Source organism: Panicum virgatum, chromosome 1K (genome assembly GCF_016808335.1).
Source record: "Panicum virgatum strain AP13 chromosome 1K, P.virgatum_v5, whole genome shotgun sequence".
Classification (NCBI taxonomy): Eukaryota; Viridiplantae; Streptophyta; class Magnoliopsida; order Poales; family Poaceae; genus Panicum; species Panicum virgatum.
The window spans coordinates 5,571,138-5,595,959 of record NC_053136.1 but is presented as its reverse complement, the minus strand read 5'-3'; the positions used below and the strand labels follow the sequence as shown (position 1 = coordinate 5,595,959).

Below are 24,822 nucleotides of genomic sequence, written 5' to 3'. Positions count from 1 at the left end.
GGCCTATGTGGCGACACTGAGGCAGACAGAGATCAGGATCCTCTATTTTTCTTCTCTAAAAAAATATTCTTATTCTGGTCATCAAAATTCTCTTCTCTATACCCAGTTTCTCTACAACCATTCATCCTCTAACTCTTTTCTCTATACCGACTACTAGCTGTGGGACCCACACTTTAGAATTTTTACTTTTTTTAACCCCGGCCCGCTCTCCTTCCTCCCATTCTCTCTCCACCCACCCAAACGCGTCGAGCGCGCCTCCCATGGCGGCCTCGCTCCTCCTCCCCCGCCGCCCTCTGCTCTCCCCCCTCCGCTCCCCGCCGCCCTCTGCTCCTCCCCTACCGCCCTTTACTCCTCCCTCCTCCGCTCGCGGCGGCCGCGGCAGCAGAGCTCCATCTCTCGCGCGCGCCGGCCGGGCGGGCATGCGCGAGCTCAGCTGCCGGCAGTGTGAGGCCCTGGCGCCGGAGGAGGCGGAGTGGAGGGCCTTGCGGTGCCACCTTCCTGCCTCGGCGGGATTCGGCGCGGGGTGGAGCGGCCAGCAGCAGCCTCAGCGAGACAGCCGCGGTAGAGCGGCTGCGGCGGGCGGAGGCTCGCGTGTGGGCACGGCAGCGGCGCTTCAGGCCGCAGCGGCGCTCCAGGCCGCGGCGGGTCTCCTCCTACCCGGCGCCTCCCTCCCCCTCCCCCTCCCTCGGCGGCCCTCCGCCCTCCCTCCCTCGACGGATCTGGGGCGAGGAACGACGCGCGGTGGCACCCCACCCCCGCTCCCTCCGGTGGCCGGGCCGCGGCGGGGGCGGAGTAGCGTCCACCGGCGAGGGCGCGCGCGTCGGAGGAGCAGGGGGCCTGCACGGTGGGGAGCAGGGGCGGCGCGGCTCCCTGCGACGCTCCCGGCTGCGGCGTACGGGAGGGGGCCGGTGAGCGCGCAGCGGGGCTCGGCGGCTGCGGCGGGCCGAGGCCGCGGGATGCGCGGCGCGCGGCCGGGCTCGAGCTCCGCGCAGATCCCGTCCTGGTCTCTGGCGAGCAGGGCCAGCAGAGCCGCGCGCGAGCTTCCCCTTTGGCGGCTGGCTCCCCTCCTCCCTCCTCCTTGGTTCTCCTCCTCCCTCGCGGCCGGCGGGCTCAGCTCCGGCGCGGCGCGTGCTCAGCTTCGACGCGTGGGCGAGCGGTGGCCGGCAGGCGCGCGGCCGGAGCAATGCCGGCGGCCCCTCCTCTCCTGTTGCTTGCTGCTCGGCCGGAGCATTGGTTGGGGATGGCGCGAGCAGGGAGGTGACGTGGGGCCGCACGCGGGGTAGGGGACGCCCGCTATTCCTCTGCGGCTGTGTTTAGATTCGCGAAAAGCCGGTAAAAAGGTCACATCGGATATTGTAGTATACTGTAGTATTTTTTGTTTGTTTGTGGTAAATATTGTTCTATAACGTACATCAAAATTATGCAATTAGTTTTTTTATTTAACTACATTTAATTCTCACATGAGACAAAAAATTTGATGTGATAGATGAATAATGAAGTTTGGAGAGAGATTTTGTAACTAAACAGGGCCTGCATTTGGAGGATGGAGGAGCCGTCCTCCACAACAGAGGATGCTTTAGAGGACACTGGAGCAGTGAAATTTCCTCTACTCGCATCCTCTAGGGAGCTTTAGAGTGCGCATGTGCGAGCAGCCTCAGGGGCGTGTCGATGAGATGATAGGAACTTATGCTGATGGGACCAGTCAAAGTACACATTGGGGCAATAAAAGTGGCATTTAGATGAATTTATCCTGCCCCTAACAAATTGCTAGTAGTCCTTGAATGTATTTCATGCTTTTCTTTTTCTAAGGTGTGGCCCTTTATGAGTTAAAATATCTCATATAGTATGTTATAATGTTCATATATGTTATAATTGTGACTATGAAGTTATTAAAATGTTTTGAACTAATGTAGCAGAATGGTTCCTCTCTTCACTCGTGTCAAAATCTACACTGATGTAGTTTTTTTTCAATTGTGTATATGAGGTGCAATACTTACGTCACCACAGAAAGTTCAGTTTGTTGGGTGAATTCTTTTTTTTGAGGGGGTGTTGGGTGAATTCTCACATACTGCAAATGGGTGAGAAGTGATGTGGGGTGGAGTACTCGAGTTAATATTTTGAGCCCGACTATTAGCAATCTGCTCCTCCCGCTGCAGCAAGATTGTTCCTTTCACGGTGTAAAATTGGCTCGGACTGCAGCTGCGGAAGCCTGCTGCCGAGTGACTCCGCTGTGAAGCCAGCCCAAGCAAGCCGCTGCAGAAAAGCGATCGTCAGGCTCTAGGCGCGACACTCGGAAGGCGTCTCTGGAAACATCCATCTCGGGAATGAAAGATACCGGGGGCATTTCCGGAAACATGCATTGCCCCCCTGTGCAATCGCCGAGGCCGGGTGACGAGGCCGGCGCGAAACCACCTCACAGTAATGGCAGCTGATTCGGATCCGCACCACGCCCCTCTGGGGACGCAGCGCGGGCACCGCTCTCCAGCCACCGAATCCTCCACGTCCTGTTTCACTGACAGGCGGGACCCGCGTCTGTGGGGCCGCCGCGTCAGTTGGCCCAATGGGAGTAGGGCGGGCGGAGAACAGGGCGTGGCTCCGCCGTCGCGTGGCCGCCACCCACGGGAAAGGCCGCGTCCGTGTCAGCGTATCGGGATCCCATGCGGCTCCCGCGGGACGGGGCTATTCGTGCGTCCACGTACGTGTCGCGTCCTCAGTGGCTTCTGTGGCACGCGGCGCAGGCGCGCTGCGAGACGGAGGCGACGGTCGCCGCAGAGGATCCGGTGGGACGGGAGGGGACGGTCCAAGTCAGGTGACGCACTTGGCCGAGTCGGCGGCGTTGTCCGCTTGCGCTCGCAACCTCACCGGATCTCCTTTGTTTATCGCTCCGGCTAGTTTCAGTGCTAGTTTTTTTAATCAAAAATTGAATCACAAAATTTATAAATATTAAATAAAATATCACATCAGCAATTTTGCTGTTTTGATAATATCATTATAAAGAGAAACGAGAGAGTAGATTATCTCCATTAAATTCAGCTGGAGTAGTTACTAAATTCTCAATTTTTTAGGGGTGCTTGGTTGCACGCCGCAAATTGTCACGACATAATTGTGGCTGCCACCTCGATTGGAACATGTGTTTGGTTGTTACTAGTGTAGGTTGCCACAGAGAAAAGCAGTGGTAATTTCCGCCACAATTTGTGGCGCCGCCACAGTTGGTGTGGCTGGTACCGGCGGGCATCCAAACATGCCCTTAGTAACTGTTCAATTAAACTATATGCTATGATTAACTTAAGCTTATTATGCGCCTACGCTGTGCGATGAGCATAGCGTGTGGAAGTACCGGTTCCAACTTGACTACGGCAACAAGTGCGCCGGCAACTTTCCGCCTTTGCCTTGCTTTTCCTGCATGGTTCGGACTTTTGAAACGCAAGAACCAGCGCCGTGCCGTGTAGCATGTGCTGCTTAATTTGGAAAGTTCCGGATGATGTGAGCAGGGGCTGAGCTAGGCCGGCCCAACACCTAGGGCCACTCTATATGCTTATTTCAGTAGCTGGCTTGGTCCTAATACAACATTAAGGTATGAAGATTGTGGCCATAGGCCTTCCCGCTACCGGATGTGAGCAAATCTCCAGGGTTTTGTGTCGTGCAGTAGTATGAGCTTTGTAGTATCTAACTAAAAGGGATTAACGGGCTTATGGCAAGGAAAACTAATGGTGCTTTGATCATCATTTTTTTATATAAATTACACCAGTATGACTCAAACACTTATAATGCACGCACACTCATCCATATGAACACGTACATAAACCCTACCCCAAGTCGGTAAATCCTTGAGATTAACGCTCTCGACGGAAATGTTGTCTACTACTGAAAGCAAAACACCATTAAATTATAGAATATTCACCCCCACGATCAATCAAATTCAAGAATCTGAGGTGCTACCAAAGCTCTCGTAACCAACTGACTGCATATCCTTCCTGCTTTGACCATCATCTTTGCAGGGCTCTTCTCATCTTGGCCGGGCTGAAAAATTTATCGCTTGGAAACTTATCGTTTGTCAGGCTGAAAGAAACCAGCAGATGGGCCATTATGCTAGGCAGATGGGCCGTGGAACCAAGTTAGCCTAAGAGCCCATCAGTCCGATAAACCCAAGCATTACGCTGTACGCTAGGTTTAAAAATAGAAAAAAATAAATAAAAAAACGTGGGCCTAGGGGCAACAAGGCGGTGATTGCTCTGTCCCCCGCAGCGTGGTGCCTGCCTCTGCCAACTTTGTTGGCGCCCACTCCACCTCGCTAAATGTATATGTACATCCAACTCGTCGTGGATATAACATAGCGGTGCTCCCGCAATTCTTTCAAAAAAAAACTTGTCATGAATTGATTTAGGTCAGTCTCAATGGAAATTTTATGGTCACAATTAATTAAACTGAGAACTAGATAACTATGACAAATAGATTTCATGGTGATAAAACTTTCCTCACATCACATGAAACTCTATTTTTTCTTCTTATTATGTCAGCAAAATTGATGATATTTAATGTTATGAAACTCCATTAAAACTGGCCTGTAAGTGTGTTCACTCAATGGCCACCGGGAGTGGTTGTCCGATTGGAAGAGACTGCCTAGGTTTCCGAGCGAGAGCGCATTTATCTAGTTTTATCTCTGGATGATGGCTAGTTTTGTCATTTAGGAGCATGCGTGGTTTGATCACATAGCTGAGCTGAACCGTTCCATTTCCGGCTCGACAACTCCCGCTATGGTCTCCGACGTTGTGGCCACTAATGTTCTCTCTATCTTTTAATGGCGATACATCCTTGATGTCCTCAAGTGTGAAGTGTTCTTTTTTTTGGCACCCTGTTGTAGCTAGTAAATATCATGTAAAGCTAAGATGATTGGCGTGCTTTATACAAAACCTTGGTGATAAACATAGATTTAAGCTGCTTATGATAATATAATTCACCCCAACAATGCTTGTAATGGTCTGCCAATTCTCAGGGGCGGAGGACTCGGTATGGCGAGGTGTGGCGCTCGCCATACCTTGATTTGGCCACGAATGGGTGCAATAGCTCATAGCTACTGCCATCTTATGCTCCTATGCTTCTGATCTGAGCTTAGGGAAGGAAGAAGACGCCATGTTTTGATTTCGCCATACCTCAATTCGATTTCGTCCTCCACCACTGCTTATGCACATATGCAGTTGTGTGTGCTATGCTAGTATAGTTGTATGTAACATACTCAATACCATATTATGGACTATGGAGTGCTGGGAATTTAGGCGAACACACAACCGATGCTATCTAAGCTTCCAAGCACTCCCTCCCTTCATATTCAATGTTTTGAGCCTACCAAAAACCATGACAATAATCAGAATCACTTTTCCCTTATCACTCCATCTTCCTACAAACCCATATGAAGCATCTTTACAGTCTGTATTGTGATTCAGTAACCTTTGGCAGCTGTAACCAAGTGAGAAACCCACATTTCCATATGCACTGCAGCGATCAGCGACAAGTTAGCAATTATAATCATTGAACACATTGAATAATACACATAGTTACTTTTGAGACTTGCCTGATAACTTCAAAGGTTATGCTGAAAACATTGAAATTGAGTGGATCTCTGGACATTGCTTCTCTCTCAGTGATGCAAATTAGCACCAAAATGATAGCTAAATAAGACAGCTGGGAGAGGACCCAATTCTCACACACACTTCTCTTTTTGTCCTTCATCCCCACGTTAGAATGCTGCTCATTGTCTTTAGGTAAGAATGAAGTGTAACCAGGGAGGTACCTACAATAAGTGGGCATAAATATGGAGTGACTGAATAGCTTTAAAAAGATGACAACAAAATTACATGATCATCTGATGTATTTGTAGGTTAAGGTCCTTCCGTATGAGATCTGGGATTTAGTTTATAATTTGGATGTCAGTGAACATAGTAATAAATAATAAGCACAACTGGGCTATGCTATTTCCATATATTAATACGTTATTAATCTGAGAGATTTCTTAATTATTATATTTATGTGTGCGTGGGGGGCTTGTCAAGCAATGAACTTACATCATGATGGTGTATAGTACTAGGATTGATGAAGATAGGCTTGACAGATCAACAATGGATTCACCAGCATGCCTTGCATTGACTGACTGAAAGAGAGCTCCCACTATCTTCTGGTAGCTGTTCATTTCCTGCAAAGCCTCTGAGTTCCACTCTAAAGTGCAAAAAAGTATAGTTTGTATGATGATGAAGCTGATAACAGTTGCCATCAAGTAAGCACACTCCTTACTATTCATAAGATGTTTATATCCAAACGCCTTCGGATGTTGAAGAATGAAATGGTATTCTTCTTTCCCAGTGATCTTCTTAAGTGACCACATCATGAATCTCAAACATGGGGCGAATAATGTATTTCCTGATAAAATCTGTGGAATAATCAGTAGTAACAGAATGGTGTTCTTCTGAAAGATGACCATGTTCTCATTTACTGGAGTGAAGCCACAATTCCCAACTGAGGATATTGCTGTAAATGCAGAGAATATAACATACCCAATCCCCTTCCTCTTCAGAACTTCTTGTGTATCTGGTACGAGTCTAAGATAAATATAAATAGCTAGCGAGCTGCCTAAATTTGCCACAAGAAAATAGGTCATCAATGCATAACCTAAAGTCTTAATTGTCTTGTACTCAACATGATCTTTGTCTTCCAAGCTGACAACATTGGTTCCCTGGTTGCCGTTGGAACCAGGATTTTCAGAATTAATAGATTCAACATCAACAATAAATGAGTGACCCATTTTGTTGACCGATCCTTTTGCACCAAATCTGGCTTTTATGAAGTGAAAACCAAGCATTGAAGTGAATACCTCGCTACCAATCAGCATTAAAATAGTCAGCACCCAGAGTTGAGTGCTTGAGAAATCCTCAATTTCAATAGTACCCATGCTTGAGACAGTTGATGCAGATACAGAAGTAAATAATAAATCCAAGTCTTTAAGAGCATGCGGCTTTTCTTGTGGCTTCAGTACCTTGAGGGCTGCATATCCAGCAAATGAAATTGCTGTGAAATAACTGACTTGGACAAATAGTGGATTATTTGGACAGATGAACTGCCAGGAGTGTTTCATGGTCTGCGGTGCAGATTTTGTATAAGAAAACAACTTGCTGGCTTAAAATGTACAATAGATTTGGAGTTTTTATAGGACCACTAAAAAACTACTAACCATCTATTTGGGTTGTGTGTGGAGCCAAATCGAATGCTTTCAGGGGGCTCTTGGCTGATAAGCATACATTTATATTGGGAAAAATTCCGCACTTTCAACGTTCGCGTACGTATCTATCTAAAGCTTCTCGGGATACGATGTCGGCCACGATGATTGAAGAATCGTGACCACTTCACAAATTCCAGATAGCTTGTTAGAGTGTATCATAAGTTCATAACGCAGCATGCCGAGAGATTATATTCTCTACATGACTACATGATTAGTGTAATGAATTCACTTCTTATTCTATGGACAAGACTAGTAGAATTAATTCTTTGAGCTAGAGATGGAATAAAGTTTTTGGAATACTTTATGCAGATGCTCTGCCGGAGCATATACTTTTTATGAGGGCTAGGTTAAATATACTATTTCAATGAATGACTCGTTTTACCCATCATTCGTGTTGCATACAATAATTTAATAAGTGGTTTAAATTCACACTCAATTTCTGGATATGATGCTGCCGATTGAATGGCATTCAGGGTCGTCATGTGTACCTTTCATGCAAGATCATGAATGACTTATCTTGCTACTTTCCAGCTTCTATTTTTCAGAAGCACTTAGAAGTTGGAATTCTTCAACTTGGCGCTCATCTACTCAATATTGTTCAGTTTCATTCAAACATTCAAACGAGAGCAAATGGATGCTTCTTTTATTTTACACCTTCAAGCCTTCAAGTACTTAACTTTGATATTTTCAATTTTTTTTTGGGTGGCCCATATCCATCAGTTTTTTTGTGTGGTTCTATTGTGGTATTAATTTCTTTTTACCGCAAGTCACATAGAAAATTTTATCAACCCCGTGAGCAATTTTACTCTACGTTTTATCCTCGCTGAATTTCATTACTGGCAGAAATGATGATAATCCTGATTTTTTTTTCAGATATCGTCCTCCTTGATGCAAGAAAATTATTGAGCGTGGACGTGGAACTGAAGAACATTTAACCACTACCAAACTCTGCTCTCCTGTTGGTACTAAGCTTTACAATCGACATAGGTCAAGATTCAGAAAGAGATAGTAAGGTTGGGAGGTGATGTAGTTGATCCATCTAATAATATAACCTACGCTCATTTTATTGCAAGTCAGCAGCCTATCTAGAAGTAGTAAACTTCTGATCAGACATTTAACAGTTTAGAGCACCACTGTTATCATGGTCACTTTTAATTGACAGTGTGTATGATAAACTGGTAAACACCACAGGAAACCTCAGCAGGAAAATTGAACATAGAGGAAAATATTCAGGTTTGACAACCTACTGAGCTTTGTTTTATGCTTATCATGCTTTGTAATTGGATAGTCACGAAGTAATGTCGTCATCAAGAAATAAAGATTCGAATTTAAACATCCAATGTGCTGGGATTCATATGTATATATATCGTAGTTATGACCACTTATTATCTGGATAGATTGAGAACTGTACTCTTCGAATGATCTCCTTCAGTATACAAGTGTGTGCAGTTCGAAATTTTGTCTAGAAAAACAGTTTTTCAAGGAAGTTTAATTGAGAACCAGGAATATAACTGAGCAGTTAACCATTTCTCCAGTGGCAAAACTATCTTTCTGGAACTTCGGAGAAGGACACGGTATAAAACAAAGTTCTTGAATCATGATATCATTTGAGACAGGGTATCAAATTTCTTTGCTAATTACTCCATACAGAAAAGAGCGAGCAATATCTCAAAATTTTCTTCCTGTCTTTTATTCATGTCATGATTAAGAAGAACTTTTAGAAATTACTCTATATTTTCAATTTGTTTAAATGGCCTGTTTGGTCTCTATACTCTCTGCTGATTGGGGAGCATCATGGATTCGGTCAACTATGCCGCTGCTACGCTTGGCGATAAGGCCATCGGGGCAGAGCATAGTCACAAAGTTCGCGGATCGATCGGGTCGAGGAATGGGATCGAGGGTCGATACTTTATAGAATTATGGTACGAAAGGGGTATACCCGTTCGGAACGAGAATCCCAAATCTGGTACGTGACTCCGTCGTTTATGGGTCGATGACCCTGGAACGGTGCTTGGGTCGAGGGTACTTCAAGTCTCCAAAATCAAAGAAAAAATACACAAATTCAACACAGGCCACGCATCAATTCGATGAAAAGCCCATCAAACAGTAATAAACAAAGACCATCAAACCAACCTAAACCTTATCTACTCCTCTGGTCGTCCACTCCACCCGCCGCCTCCTCTCCCCCAGCCCCAGCTTCCGTCGCTTGGCCGGCCACCCGCGCCTGCTCCTCCGCTGCCCAAGCTGCAGCCACCTGCTCGCCCTGCCTCCTCTGTCTCCTCGTATCTTCCACCCGCCTCCTATGCCCCGGCCGCCGCCACTCGTCTGCCCACCCGCGCCTCCTCCGCTACCCAGGTCGCCTCTTCCTGCTCGCCACGGGTTGACTTCCCCGCCCATCCTGCCTCCTCCGCCGTCACCATGGACTGGCTTCCCCGCAGCCGACGTGCGAGCCTCCGCAGCCGTCGCCGACGCCCCAACTCGTCCCATTCTGAACCTGTGCGGCGACGGGGCGGCGACCCATCATGAATCGGGACGTCGACCCCTGTCGTCCCCGACCCGCGAATTGGAACGACGATCCCGGGTCACGGATCGCGGCATCGACCCTGAATTCTGTGACTATGGGGCAGAGTGCGGCGATACTGTTACCATTTGCAGTTCAGTGGCCCTGAGCGCTTCAGATCCGCAGTTCTTAGCACTATCGTCCATTAGCATCTGATGGCATCGACACTCCAAGCTGCAGAAAGCTTTCTCACCCCTGAAGTTCCAGTCCAAGAATAAATAGGTAATCAGTATTTAAGGAACTGATCTTTAAAATACCTAAAAATCGAGGTTTCTAAAAGTAAGATGACTGGAGCTATATATTTGTGGCACAAAAAAGGGATTATATTTTCAGACTAATAGTTGTGAGCACTGAGGATTACAAATTTATCTTGATTGTTGGATAAATTGACATATTATGTACCTATATCGCAGCTTAGCTGTCTTATTTCACACAGCACCTAGATAAAATTATATTTGGTCATCTTTGCTGAATATAAAAGGGAAAATTTAAATAAAGCTGCACGACAAACTTCCCTACACTACTAGAAATTAGCTTATCCATGACGTTTTCCTCGTGACGTTCTAATTTTTTGTCACAGAACAGTGCCTTATCATGACATAAGTTATTAGTTCGTCATAGATGACTTGTGACGGAGCCCAACCTACATGAAATTATGACGAAAGCTAAAGAAGCATCATAAGACAATACAAGTTTTCGTCATAAATTGAACTCGCCATTTATATAACAGATTTGTTTCCACGTGTCGTCGTGCACTACCATCCACATGTCCAAGCAGGTCCCACCACTGCCAACGTGTCTGTGTGGGCCCCACCACCATCCAAGCGTGGGCCCAAGAGGGTCCCACCACTGCCAACGTGTCTGTGTGGGCCCCACCACCATCCAAGCGTGGGCCCGTGTGGGGTGGGTCCCACTGTCCTACTGTCACTGCGTGTCCCACCAGGACATTCTATCCACGAGTTTGTGTGGGTCCCACTGCAGCCAACGTGTCTTGCGGGCCCCGCACAGGTGGATCCCACCGTCCAAGTGTCGTCTCGTGTCTCAGCACTATCGCGCAGGCCCAGGAACCAAACAAGCCAGCAGCCCACGAAGATGGGCCCAAGCTCAACCAGACCAGCCAGCATCCCACGTATAAGATGGGTGCACGTGCTTTTGGCCCAAGTCAAACCAGCAGCCCACGAAGCAAACCCACGAATAAGGTGCAAATAATAATATGGCAAAAATAGAAGCGCTGCCCCTGGGTTTCGAACTGCAAACCTGAAGGATCGCAAGGAAGAGGCTTACCACTAAACCATACAACCCCGTCTCGTGTCTCATCACTATCGCGCAGGCCCAGGAACCAAACCAGCCAGCAGCCCACGAAGATGGGCCCAAGCTCAACCAGACCAGCCAGCAGCCCACGTATAAGATGGGTGCGCGCGCTTTTGGCCCAAGTCAAACCAGCATCCCACGAAGCAAACCCATGAATAAGGTGCAAATAATAATATGGCAAAAATAGAAGCGCTGCCCCTGAGTTTCGAACTGCAAACCTGAAGGATCGCAAGGAAGAGGCTTACCACTGAACCATACAACCCCTTCTGTTTTTTTATTCTAACGATTATACTTGTAGAGTTTATCATTGTACAGCGCAAATAATAATGGAATCATATCCCAATCTTGGATGCCCACGCTGAATCAAAGCTGCAAGCTTTGGGCCTGCGGGCGGCGGCGGCGGACTGGCAGGCGAAGGCGCGGCCGCCGGCACAGGCCGAGGCGCGGCGGTGCTGGCGTCCTCGGCGTAGGCGCGGTGGTGCGGTGGCGCCGGCGCAAGCGGCGGTACGTGCTCGCGTCCTCGGCGTTGGCCTTCCCCACAGAATTTTAATTCCCTACAGATCCTGACTGAACTTTTGACCAACATGCCGAGTAGCAAAACTTAGTCTTGCTAGCCAACCACACTGCTACTTGGTCTGATATCAAATTGCTCAAGCACAATCAACACTTCATGATTTTAGCCGTGCTAAAAAATACCAGAAGTAGCACCTAGCTGAACCAAATTTGCCTACTACACTCTATAGTAATCCTCCAATTGAACTACCTTCAAACGCAAGGCTCTGATTACCAAGGAAAACGGCTGCAGCAAGAGCTGCGTTGGTGCCCTATCTCTGTTGTGAGCTTCCAATTGAGATGCCTTCGCAATTATGACTTAGATCAAGGATTTCTCGGCCCGATTCGAATCCTGAAGTGTGTAGGCATGTAACTTGTCCTTTACTAGCACATTATATGGTATAACACTTCAATTATGATCTTTTAGATTAGCAATTCCATACACAGTGCATCTGTGCAACATATGCATATAGTGTTGTCTCTGTATGTATATTAGATTTGTGTCCAGTTGTATCTTAGTTTATATTGTAAATCTGAATTTCCTCATGTATGTCAATACAGATGGATCGAACCTGGGTTCACGGGAGACAATTCACACCTGCCTACATGGATGGAGTGGCAAATTTCATGGAATATGTTAGAGGAAAATACCCTGGAGACAGTGAGATATTGTGCCCATGCCGCAAATGTCTTAATCAACATTCAAGGCCTCAGCAAGAGGTGAATGACCATATACACATCTTTGGAATGTCACCTGCTTACACTCGGTGGATTCATCATGGGGAGCCTGTACAAGTAGATCATGGTGGATTGATTGAAATCTCAGAGGAGCAGGTGCATGATGAATCTGGTCACGGTGAAGGGATACATTTGGGTGAGGATGACCGAGATGATGACAACGGGGTACCAGAGATGCTAGCAGATTTGTACACAGCAACAGAGGAAGATGGAGGGCAACCAAGGTTCACTAAAGTTCTTGAAGATGCCAAGCGGTCACTCTCCCAGGGATCACAACATTCCAAATTCTCCTTTCTTGTGAGGTTGCTTTATATCAAGTCTCAGTATCGGATTGGCAATACAGCATTTACTGCATTATTGAAGTTGTTGTCTGCGGCATTTCCTTCATGTGGGTTGCCTGAATCATATGATGAGGCAAAGAAGTACCTTCGTGAGTTGGGCCTTGGATATGACTCGATCCATGTGTGCAAGAATAATTGCGTGTTGTTTCGGAATGATAAAGCCAATCTGGAGGTGTGCCCGGTATGCAAGGAATCCAGATGGCAAGACGGTGATGGTAAAAAGCGGGTTCCTCATAAGGTTTTGAGGCACTTTCCTCTTATACCAAGGCTGAAGAGGATGTTCGCCACAAAAAGAACGGCTGAGGAGTCCCAATGGCACGAGATGAGGAGGACGCTAGTGGAAAATGAAATGAGACATCCAGCTGATAGGAAGGCATGGAAGGACTTCAACTTCAAGTATCCTACATTTGCAGATGATCCAAGGAACTTGAGGCTCGCCTTAGCTACAGACGGTTTCAACCCATTTGGCAACTTGAACACTCAATATAGTATGTGGCCCGTGCTTCTGACACCTCTGAATCTACCACCTTGGGAATGTGTCAATCTGGCCAATTGCTTTATGTCTTTACTCATCCCTGGTCCATCATCTCCAGGAAAGGACTTTGACCTATTCCTCGAACCTCTAATAGAAGAACTACTTGAGCTTTGGAAGGGTGTTGTTACTCATGATGCTCTTAGTGGTAAAAAGTTTAAGCTTCGGGCCATCGTGTTGTGGTGCATACATGATTATCCAGCATTGAGCACCTTGTCTGACCGAACTACAAAAGGTTACTATGCATGTATCTATTGCGACAAAAGTCCATTGTCACAGGCACTAAGGGGTAAGATTGGCTACCTTGGTCTCCGTCGTTTTCTTCCAACGACACATGCTTGGCGGAGAAGCTTGGCTTTTGATGGCAATCGTGAAAATAGGGATGTGCCCGCTAAGCTCAGTACAAAAGAGGTCTTGGAGCAACTGGAGAAGGTGAAAAATGTCAGGCCAAGAAAGCATCCCACAAGCAATAAAAGGAAGCGTGGGAAGGATAGTGGGCCACGAATTTTTAGCCGCAAAGTTGGGTTGTGGAAGCTGCCGTATTGGAAAGACTTGTTGTTGCCACACAATCTTGATGTGATGCATATAGAGAAGAACATATGTGATAGCATCCTTGCCACATTACTCAAGCTGGAGGGCAAGACAAAAGACACAGCCAACGCCAGGCTAGACTTGCAAGATATGGGCATTAGACATCATTTGCACTTACAAAAGCATGGCAACACAGTTAAAATGCTCGATGCACCCTATGTGTTGAATAAGGAAAGTTGAATTCGATTTTGTAAGTTTCTCAAAGATGTGAAGTTCCCACAGGGGTATGCAGCCAACCTGGGCAGATACATAAGTGCAGATGGTACCAAGGTGCAAGGGCGACTGAAAACCCATTCTTGCCATGTACTACTCCAAAGGATCATACCTGCTGCCTTAAGAGGGTTGGTAGGGAAAGATGTATATGAAGCGGTTGCAGAGCTTGGGACTTTCTTTAGGGAATTGTGTAGCAGAAATCTAAAGATAGATGTTGTGAAATGACTCAAAACCCAAATCCCAATAATTCTTTGCAAGCTTGAGAAAATTTTCCCTCCAGCCTTCTTCGATGTCATGGAGCACTTGGTTGTGCATCTACCTGATGAGGCATTGCTTAGGGGCCCTGTTCAGTATGGATGGATGTACCCTATAGAGAGGAAACTTGGTACTTTGAAAATTTTTGTGAGGAACAGGGATAGGCCTGAAGGGTCAATTGCAGAGGCTTATGTCGCAAGTGATACCTTGACATTTTGTTCAAGGTATATGGAGGATGTTGACACTAGATTTAACCGAAATGTTGGTAGTGTGGGAGATGGGCCATTGGTTGGGGACACATCTGTTTTTATGCATGGTGTTACTCTTGTGGGAGCCAACAGGGTACACTACATTGATGATGATGCCGTCATGGCCGAGTTAGTGTGGTATGTGTTAAATAACTGGGATGAAGTTGAGCCTTATGTTGAGTAAGTATCATTTACCTATGCTAAATTATTATGTCTCCTATTGCAAATAAATCAAATTATGCTTATGATTAAATTTGGGCACGCGACATCTACAGGGAGGAGCTACTGACAGAAGGTGCACGTGATGTTGAGAAAAGGCTTGCAGAAGGATTTCCTAGATGGTTTAAGAAACATGTTAGTGTCCTTACCAAAGATGGCTTTATATGCTCTATTGATTCATTTGTGTGGTGGTAACCTTTTATTCTTAGTTTGAACCCTAGATAGCCAAGATGCGCAAGGATCACCCAGAAGAGGTTATTGATGGATTGTTAGCTCTATCATGCGGCCCTGATCTTCGAGTGAAGACTTGTGTAGCTTGCATTGTCAATGGAGTCCGGTATAGCACCGTGGACCGTGAAAAATACCTGCAGACTCAGAACAGTGGTGTAATGACAGAAGGTACACATGATGGTCGTAACATTGATTATTATGGAGTCCTTCAGGAGGTTATTGAGTTGCAATATAACTCCAATTTAGAAGTCCGTCGGTCTGTGGTCCTGTTTCGTTGTGATTGGTTTAATCAAGAAGGCAAGACAAGAGGCATCAAAGACGACGGACATTTCAAATCCATCAACGTTCGGTCATTGTGGTACAAGTCTGACCCTTTCATCTTAGCAACTCAATCGAGGAAGATCTTCTACTTGGAAGACACATCTCTGGGAAAGGATTGGCGTGTAGTGCAGAAATTTGAACACAGGGAAATGTACAATGTGGCTCAACAAAGTGACCTCACTCATGATGTACACCAGGATGATTACTGTTCTGATACAGAACATGAAGTGCAAGAAGGTGATGGTGATGAGACTGTGCTAGATAATCAGGGTGGGGAAGCTACTATAATTGAAGGTAATTTAGATGAGCTTATAAGAAGCAAGAAGCGAGCTACTGCTATCCCTGAAGATAGTGATGAGGAAGATGAAGACGACACTATCATGCAATATTGCTCTGATAGTGGCAAAGAGAATGCTGAAGATGACATTTGCCATGATGATGAAGAAGAAGAAGAGGATTTCTAGAATATGCAAGGTATGTAGGTCTAAATATACTCCAATGCTATTCTTTTTCTAATTTTGTGTGACTGTTAATTCAAAAATTGGTTTGTATATCTTTATCTTCAACTAGGCTTATATGCAACCATATTTGTTTAGCTCATAAGCAGTGGGAGGCGCCTGCATCCATGGATCCGGCGAGATCCCCTTTGAAAATGGATCCAACCATATTCTGTTGGAGTAGCCACATATAAATGTTGTGTACAAAACTAGATCTACTTTTTTATGTCAGGTGCGAAATGAAATTTACTACCCTTTTTTTGCAGATGTTCAACTCACCAATGGTACTTCAGATATTCCCCTCTCCTTTGGAGCGTCTTCTTCAGGTCATTTCGGTATCCTTAAACTTGTATTTCTGCCTTGCATTTTGCTGTTGATATATGTTCCTGTTTAATTTTATGGTGAGGCAGTAATTTCTATATGTTTCCTGAACACATTTCTTATGTTTCCTAATAACCTTTTGTGTCAACTTATATAAAATTGGGTTGATATTAGAAGGCAAAAGCTGCAGCTGAAAAATAATTTCAGCTTAACTGAAGACATTGTATTAGGTTGAGTAGTACCAAAAAAATTGTTGAGCTTAAAGAATAATATTTTTGCTCCAAACACATAAGCTGCACCTGCTAATGTGTTCTTGGTTTTTGAGACTACTATGTACATTTGAAGCTATGCACACCTATAAGGGGAAAATGAAGCAAGTAATTGGTATTTGTGTGCTGACTGGTTGCTGAGGCAATACGCATATTGTCAGCTGTACTTGTCGAGTTTCCTCACTGTGCAAGTCCTTGGGATCAACCCAGAGCTCGAACCATTTTGCTAACCTTGTGCTTATTCTGTAGGTCCGAGATGGAGTCTCAGGTGGGCGTCAACAGCTTTGCTTGTGCGGCTCTTCAACCCAGAATGTGAACCTCAGAATATAGCAGCATATGACAAACCTGAATTGAAGCCTGAATAGCTAGCTTATTCGAGTTTAGGGTTAGTCTACTCAGTTCTATCATGTTTTTTATCCGTGCATCCTGGACAGTTTCTGGAAGATACATCTGCATGATGGACAGATGGAGTCTGTCATATATTGTCACTTGAATTTGTAACTGGTGTTGTGTCCAGACATCTTAATTCCTAAATGTGCCTTCTAGATGTTAATGTTTTGGAGAGCCCGATGCTGCACTAAACCATTTGTTCATGATATCAGTGAATTTTTTGTTGATTTTGTACCCTGCTATGGTAAACCTGCACCATTTCTAAATTTCTTTATCTTAAGTCATACCTGCAATATAGCAAACAAAACATATAATTATTTAGAACACTTCCTGTCAAGCAAAATAGATATATGATTCTGTTCCTAAATCTAGGTGCAGCCAGATCGCATGGAATAATATTTGTTGAATATATTCTTGAGAATCTGTGAAGAATATCAGGTTCTATTCAATGCACACCATAAAGCTTCTAACAAGTAGTGTGCACCTTTCACCTTATGCTTACAGTTGGAAATTCGATTGTGAACATGCAGCAAAAAAGAAGAAGAAGAAGAAGAAGAAGAAGAAGAAGAAGAAGAAGAAGAAGAAGAAGAAGAAGATAGAATTGCCTATTTGGCACTAGAAAAAATGAGGCGTGCTCATTTGACACTCCGTCCTCAAATATAAGTCATTCTGAAATTCAAAATTTGTCCTAATATAAATCATTCTAGATTGAGAGTGGACCCAAACATCTTAATTAGCACATTCCCAATGATTAATAATTAAGGGTATGAGAGTCCAAAAAATCTAGAATGACTTACATATACTACAGGACGGAGGGAGTATTTGCCTATTTGCCTATTTTGCACCTGGCCCAGAAAGGGTATTTTGGTCTTTTTCCCGCTGCCTGGCTCAGGTCTCAAACGATGGAAGCTAACAGAAGTCACGGGAGTGTCAAATAGGCAAGGTATGTTGGCATTATATGTGAATATGATATTTTTAGGTAAAATACGGTAGAATACCGCAAAATTACGATATTTCTCAAAAATGATCGGAAGACACTCAACATTTTCATATTGTGTCTTTGACCCCTGGATGTTACTCTCTGAACCTTGTGTCTGTGACTTACAAAAAACGCAGCTTCTTAGGATGATCACGTCAGTTACTGAGGTGAATAACTAATTAACCCAACTTTGTGAAGTTAGGCCTTGTTTAGATCTAAAGTTCAAAATTCTAAAAGATTTGTAAATCATGGTGTAGTAAATGTAGTTGAAAAAATATTTCAAATGTGAAAAGATTTATTTTTAAAATTCTCATTAGATTGGTCTTGTAGTTTACAGACGAGTTATGTAATTAGTTATGTGATTAGTCCAAAAATTTAAATGAATTTGAATGAATTTCAGATCATATTTTGGTGCCCGGTGAAAAATCAGAGAAAATTGCCGCCCCTGAGCCCTCCAAAAAATTTGGGAAAAATTTTGGCGCCGACAAGAGGGAAAATATCCCGCGGTTGCCGCGCCCCTCCCTCTCTTTATATTTGAGAACCAACCCTAGCTCTATCCTCACCCTCTCCCTCTCCCTCTCCCGAAAGCCGCCGCCGCCCTCTCCCTCTGCCTCTCCCGCTCGGCCGCCGCCACCGCAGCCTCCTGCTCTACCGGGTTCTCGCGTCGACGAAGGACGATGCCCCGGCCGGGTCTGCTACCGCCTCGCTGCCGCCTCCGGGACACGGATCTGCTACCGCCACGACGTCGCCTCCGGGACACGGGTCTGCTACCGCCTCCGGGACACGGATCTCCTACCGCCTCGCCGTTGCCTCTGGGACACGGATCTGCTACCGCCTCGCCGTCGCCTCTGGGACACGGATCTGCTGCCACGCCATCGCCTCCGAGACCCGGATCTACTACCGCCTCACTGTTGCACCTAGGACTTCGATCTGCTACCTCACCGTCGCCTTTTGGGACCCGAATCTGCTACCTCCTCGCCATCGCTCCCTGGACACTGATCTGCTACATCGCTGTCGCGCTCGGGACCCGAACTTCGCCAGCGGCTGAGGATGAGCAAAAACAGACGTCGTGAAGTACCAAGTACGTCAAATCATGGTAGTTCTTAGGGTATCCTGGTGGTGCTGGCCTTTAGGGTTTAATGTGTTGCTCTGTATCATGTGCTTGTTCCTGCTGTGATGTATCATGTGCTTGTTCCTAGTAGTTTGGAATTTGTGTACATAGCAGTAACCATGATTCAACTTGAAACTTTCTGTGTACTCAGGATTATTCTATTGGTATTTGTGAGCAATATTTTGCCTAGATAAGCTACCATCGTTTGTGTTGTTGCCATGAATCAATTCCTGTACAGAATGTATCAATTGCTATAGCCATTAGTATTTGTGAGCAGTAACCATGTATCAATTGCTATGCAGAATATATATTAACTTTTACTCATTCTGAGTTCTGTAATTTCTTGTTTTATTTCTGTATCATGCTGTATCAATTACTGTGATTGTATATTAACTTTTATTCATGCTGTATCAATTGTTGTATGTCACCAGTGTGTAATTTCTTAGCATTATTGTTCCTGATCAGTAATTGCATAGTTTGTAGTTCATTATACATTGTCATTAAATAGATACTGCAATGCCATGTACTTATGTTATTAGAATGACACAAGTATGATTAAGGTCCCCATTTATGTAACATGCTAACATATATATTACATGTAAGAAACTTCAAACACTGCTTATGAGAGGTAGAGGGAGTCCTGTTTATTGGAGATTAGAAGAAGATTTGAGGAACTTGGTGTCAAGGACTTAGCATCGTCTCTAAAATTATGTCCAACTGCATCTGCATCTGCAACCGCAAGGGAAATAAGGGCAGGGAAAAGGGGTAAACTTGATGAAAGTGATCCGGAGTATCTCCCTAGAGAGAAGGGGTTCAGGGGGCCGACATTGAGTATTCATCTTTAGATGAAGAGGAGCAACAATCACTAATGATTGAGGTGCATCTTCTATCTTACCTAGTGCCGGGGAAGAACATTTTTTGGTAGATGCTTGCTGTACATATTTTGCTAATTCATTCACATGCTTACGACATCTTTGTTTCACCCTCCTACTCTAGGCTCCTAAAAAGCTTAGGCGAAAGATCTGTACTAGACGTCTGAGGCGTTCTAAAGAAGATATGTCGCCTGGAGGAGCAAAACAAGCTAAGAGGGTTAGACTGAGTGCTCCAAATGAGAGACCTGAAGGAGTCACAACAAGGTCATCAAAAAGACAGCAAACAATAGCTGCAACTCATCAAGAACAAGAAGAAAGGCATGTTGTTTCAGAAGGTGATGCTGATGATGGTGTGGACAGGCCACTTTCCCCTTACAATGACTTTTCCAGAACATGTGCAGAAGGGGATGACCTCCAAGAGTTTGAAGATATACAAGGCAAGTGTCATTTCAATTTATATGTTGTATAATTTACTTAACTGTCTAAATAATTCTAACATTTTACATTTTTCTTCGCTGCAGCACCTTCCCAAAGAGCTCGGAGAACTCCTAGGCCACCAACAAGGGGAATACTGCTTGATAAGATGACAAGAGCAATGGGAAAAAGGCTGTCAATATCTATTGCTGAGGGAAAGAAAAGGCCCCATCAACTAGTCCAAGCTGCCAAATTTGCTTCGGAGGCTGGTGTTATTGTAAGGGATCATGTTCCTATCTTCACCCACTGGAAAGATTACAAAAAAGAAGAAAATGCTCCTGTTTTTGAGAACTTTGTGGGGGAAGTTAGCTGTAAGTGACTTTCTTACTGTGTACATGTTACTTCTATCTGTAAAAATGTTTTTTGCTGCACTACATAATTATTCAAACAATTAATTTTCAGGGAAGTCTAGCCATTAACACCACTGACAAGGCGACAACGGATGCTTGTTCTAGTGTGTTTCAATCTGGCATTAGGCAGCTGCGATATAGGTTGAAGCAAACCTACTTCACAGGTCATTCTATTGATCAGATTCCAACCACTTCACCTCACCCTTCTATCAGTGACGAACAATGGGCTGCACTGGTTGCCAACTGGTCAAGTCCAAAAAATTTGGTATGTGCTGCCTTAACACAGAATCTAACATCTCTTGTTGGTGACACCATCTAACACATGCATCTCTTGTAGCAAAATGCTGAGAAGAACAAGCAGAACCGTCTCAAAGTCAAGCACCCCCAAACTACAGGATAACGCAGCTATGTTGCGCAGTTGTATGATTATGTAAGTGCTCACTACTTTATACTTTCCCTTTCTTTTTTGTCCGCAACTGCCTATCTGCCAAAATTAATATGATATGTGCATTTGATGCCGAACAGGAAGAGAAGAAAAGGGCTGCAGCATGTGCCCAGCAAGCTGAAGAGGCAGGTGATGGTCCCCATGAAGACCACGAAGATGCTCCAGCTGAAGAACTTGATGCAGTTGAGCTTTTCAAAGTGTGCCACACCAGCAGGATAAAAGACCTAATTGATAATGCGAAAGATGCAATTGTAAGTCATGTGCTCAATTTTTGTTCTTGAGGCTAGTGTCACAAATGATTGTTCGGAATTATGTCCTACTAGTTGATTGGTTGACAGACGAGTCTATCTGTAATTCGTTGATCAACGCGATAATTTGTAGTTTCTGTTTGATTCACCTGTTAGTGACTTCATGTTGGCCTCTGTAGAGTTGAGAGGGGCAGATACGTGTTATTAATTAGGTTGCCAGGAGTTTCACATATGTTGGTGGAAATTTTGGAAATGTTTCTCTAATTATTGTTTTGATTGGTGTCCATGATCATATATTTTTGTGGAACTATTCATGGTGACTGTACACCTCTTTCTGCCGATGAGTTTGTGATAAGCTTGTTTAATGACTATCAGACTACCAAGATGACCTATAATTAATCAATTCTTTGTATATCTATGTGGAATTAATGTTAATAATATTCATTAGAGTTTTATTTTTATTGGATCACTATTAGCACAAACCAGTAGAAGCCAATTTCTGATTGCCATGTTCAAAGTGAGCTTATTGCTGATTGCGAAAAAACATAGGTAATGAGCCAATGGCACATTGCATTGTGTAACTTCCCTCTCTGCATTATCTGTTACTGTACTTTCTTATCCCTAGTTTTCTCTTGGGTTGCCTAGTCATATGTTTCATATTTTCAGTATTAATTTCTCTAGGAGTTGTAAGCATCACATCTCGTAGTGTTTCCCAATGTGATCAGTGAGATCTTTATGTGAGTGGATCCCCATTAGTCGGTAGCCTTGTTAAGCTTTCCTTAACTGAACAGCACCTCTCTTACCTGAATTTACTCTCATAATATGTTTTGACTGATGAACAAGACAGTTATGTGAAACCTCAACTTGGATCCTATTTTGGTCTTATGATTACTTGTTAAGTATCATGAATTTCTTACCTGTTAAAATATTCATGACAATTATCATGATTACCTTTTAAATGTTTTGTTCTGTTCTCTTTAATTTGTTCTCACAATCAGCTAATTATTTCACCACCTAATGTTTAATGTTGCATTTTTGCAGTCTAAAATGGAGGCTTTGAAGGCTCGGGCTCCTACTGAAGGTGAGGCTCCACTATCTAGTGCATAAGTTGTGTCTAAGGTACTCAGCCAGAACAACAGCAAGACCACCTCATTCTTGAAGAACATTGGTATCCAGCCAACGACATCAACAACTGAAGCGACAGGGAAGGAAAGGGCACTACAGGAAGAGCTTGTTGCTGAAAGACAAGCTTCAGCTGCTCTGCGTGAAGAACTGAATGCACTGAAGGAGAAATCTCAGCGAACCGATGAAGCGTTGGAGAGGACCGAGAATAAGCTGTTGGAAACCCAGAGGGCGATGGATGAGAACAATGTGCTCCTTTGGCGTATCTTGCTGTTGAACAGTGGTAATTTATCCTTGCTTAATTGATCCAAGTCAATCTGGGCAAGTGTTGGCCCTTGGCAGTGAGGTAGCAATCCAAAACTTGTCTACTACTGGATGTTGAGAAGGTGTTATCTCTAGTTCTTTTCAACTTCTGGATGTTGAGCAGGTGTTATCTACTACTGCCTGTGAACTTGCATTCAATTTTGAACTTGTGAATGTTCGTTGATCTGAATGATGTTTCTGTTAAACCTATGGACATATGATGAGTTTGTTGTGGAATGTTGGTTGAATTTCTTACTTGTTAAATATTCATGTGTGCATGTTGATCTGTGGAATGATGTGCAATATTTGTGGAGTTTGCTGCTGATCTATGAGACTGACGAAATTGGTGGTGTAATCTGTCACGAAATGGTTATGTGATATGTGACAGAAAAATCAGTGACGTGGAGAAACATTTTGGACCAACAAAAAGATGACACGTGGACCAATAAAAATTGGGCACGTGGACCAATAAAAACTGGACACGTTTTCCAATAAAATGATGACACGTCGACCAATTAAAAGAAGACACGTGGACTAACCAAAAGTTGACATGTGGACCAATCAAATGTGGACACGTGGTCTTGTAGGATGACGACACGTGTCCTCCACGTCATCAGCCTATGTGGCCGATGCCATGTCATCTGCCAGCGTAGATGATGCCACGTGGCTACCACGTCATCGCTTGCCATGTCATATGCCAGCATGGACCACGGCACGTGGCAGGTTGGTTTCATGACGAAAACAGTGATGATTTGCTCTTGTCAAGAAAAAAGTCATGTTATATGACTAACAACGAATCGTCATGGGAGAATTAGACATTTGTGACGAAAAATGATGGTTCGTCACCGTGTGTCAAATATGACGCTCCGTCTACGACGAACCCAAATTCGTCATAAGTTCATCATAAAACATATTTTATGATCAATTCTGAATCATTTGTGACGAAAATATTTCGTCATGGATGTGCGATTCTCTAAGTAGTGCTAGTTGTATCTGACAATTCCAGTTTCATCTTCATATCTATAACTAACTTAAGATGCTACTAACTCCAATCATGATTACATTATGCTTTTAGTTTGTTTTGTTTGTCCAAAACATCAAGTATTCATGACTGGCAATAAGCAACAGCGATTTTAATTTTACAGTTCTTTGAGTTCTAGGAGCTAATTAATGAATTCTGAACTATTCATGATTTTTATGATTTTTAAGAACTAGTTATAATAAATGAGCACTCAGCATGTTCCCGTCAACCGTGTGTCTGTCTAGTTGTTGCAAGAAATTAACGACGACGAAACTGTACTCACCTGTACATGTAGATGTCGAGCCCATCAAGCCTCTTGTCACACAGGCAGCAGCGGCTCAGGAAGTCGGCCGCCTGGGCGGGCACCTCATCATCGGCTTCCACAAGCCAGCCGCCGCCGCCGCCGAACCCGCGGTACACCCGCTTGCGGACGCTGCCGCCGCCAGCGCCGGCCACGTGCGTGATGACGCAAGTGTAGCTCTCGGAGAACTCGTCCTCCTCGCGCGCGCGGCGCCTGGCCGCGGGGCCGATGGCGATCGGCTCGGCCCCGGTCAGGCAGGCTCGGCTCATGTCTGCAACGATGCCGAGCCCGACCCCGCCGCCGGCGTCGAAGCTCCGCCTCGGCCTGCTGGGCTCCGGGGAGCTGGCTCCGAGGAAGACGGAGAGGAGGTTGGCCAAGGACGAGGAGGCCGTCGTCAGCCTGGCGACGGAGCTCATCCGCCGAGTCAGCGAGGCCTTCTGCTCGGTTGCCGGCTCATGAGACCACATCATCCTCTTGCCAAATTCAGTTCAACAAGCGTGTCGATGCGGGTATGTGAGTGAATTGGAGAGAGAGAGAGAGAGAGAGAGAGAGAGAGAGAGAGAGAGAGAGAGAGAGAGAGCTGTTCTTCCTTCGCTCCCTCGTCTCTGCTCTCCACTCCCCCTCTCTCTTGCAAGAACGCAAATATGGGTGAGGCCTAGAGAGGGAGGGGGAGAGAGAGAGATGGTGGTAGTGATGGTGGGAGGATTATAAGGGGGAAACGGGGAAGTGGGGGAGTTAGG

The 24,822-nt window shown here is 44.9% G+C and overlaps 3 protein-coding genes across 9 annotated transcripts; 1 reads left to right on the top strand and 2 right to left on the bottom strand.

Annotated features, from left to right (window-relative positions):
* Positions 1–4,903: 4,903 nt before the first annotated feature.
* LOC120667659 (probable cation transporter HKT6) lies at positions 4,904–8,641 on the bottom strand. 2 transcript variants are annotated; one of them, XR_005672209.1, is made up of 4 exons: positions 6,060–8,641; positions 5,570–5,788; positions 5,181–5,490; positions 4,904–4,990 (listed from the first exon to the last, which is right to left on the bottom strand). XR_005672209.1 is itself a non-coding variant. In XM_039947743.1 (3 exons), the coding sequence occupies exons 1-3, from the start codon at positions 7,121–7,123 to the stop codon at positions 5,292–5,294; spliced, it is 1,482 nt and encodes a 493-aa protein (XP_039803677.1). In that variant the 5' UTR covers positions 7,124–8,641; the 3' UTR covers positions 5,103–5,291. The 2 variants fall into 2 exon arrangements, 1 of the variants encoding a protein (XP_039803677.1); XM_039947743.1 differs by lacking the exon at positions 4,904–4,990 and having other exon boundaries at positions 5,103–5,490.
* On the bottom strand, positions 6,896–24,822 carry LOC120667791 (FCS-Like Zinc finger 12-like). 5 transcript variants are annotated; one of them, XM_039947961.1, is made up of 3 exons: positions 24,065–24,805; positions 9,914–10,022; positions 6,896–7,032 (listed from the first exon to the last, which is right to left on the bottom strand). In XM_039947961.1, the coding sequence occupies exons 1-3, from the start codon at positions 24,550–24,552 to the stop codon at positions 7,018–7,020; spliced, it is 612 nt and encodes a 203-aa protein (XP_039803895.1). In that variant the 5' UTR covers positions 24,553–24,805; the 3' UTR covers positions 6,896–7,017. The 5 variants fall into 5 exon arrangements, with proteins under 5 accessions (XP_039803895.1, XP_039803792.1, XP_039803844.1 ...); XM_039947858.1 differs by lacking the exon at positions 6,896–7,032 and adding an exon at positions 8,842–9,098 and having other exon boundaries at positions 9,892–10,022; XM_039947910.1 differs by lacking the exon at positions 6,896–7,032 and having other exon boundaries at positions 9,884–10,022.
* On the top strand, positions 12,199–15,038 carry LOC120667531. Of its 2 annotated transcripts, none has more exons than XM_039947637.1 (2): positions 12,199–14,788; positions 14,884–15,038. In XM_039947637.1, the coding sequence occupies exons 1-2, from the start codon at positions 14,400–14,402 to the stop codon at positions 15,020–15,022; spliced, it is 528 nt and encodes a 175-aa protein (XP_039803571.1). In that variant the 5' UTR covers positions 12,199–14,399; the 3' UTR covers positions 15,023–15,038. The 2 variants fall into 2 exon arrangements, 1 of the variants encoding a protein (XP_039803571.1); XR_005672200.1 differs by having other exon boundaries at positions 12,208–14,788; positions 14,884–15,035.

Coding starts and splice junctions, on each gene's coding strand:
- LOC120667531 (XM_039947637.1), top strand. CDS start 14,400: ATGGAGCACTTGGTTGTGCATCTACCTGATGAGGCATTGCTTAGGGGC. Junction 14,789..14,883: donor GAAGTTGAGCCTTATGTTGA/GTAAGTATCATT, acceptor CGACATCTACAG/GGAGGAGCTACTGACAGAAG.
- LOC120667791 (XM_039947809.1), bottom strand. CDS start 24,552: ATGATGTGGTCTCATGAGCCGGCAACCGAGCAGAAGGCCTCGCTGACT. Junction 21,312..24,064: donor CTCGACATCTACATGTACAG/GTGAGTACAGTT, acceptor ATTATCAATTAG/GTCTTTTATCCTGCTGGTGT.
- LOC120667659 (XM_039947743.1), bottom strand. CDS start 7,123: ATGAAACACTCCTGGCAGTTCATCTGTCCAAATAATCCACTATTTGTC. Junction 5,789..6,059: donor GTACTATACACCATCATGAT/GTAAGTTCATTG, acceptor CACTTATTGTAG/GTACCTCCCTGGTTACACTT. Junction 5,491..5,569: donor ATAACCTTTGAAGTTATCAG/GCAAGTCTCAAA, acceptor TGATCGCTGCAG/TGCATATGGAAATGTGGGTT.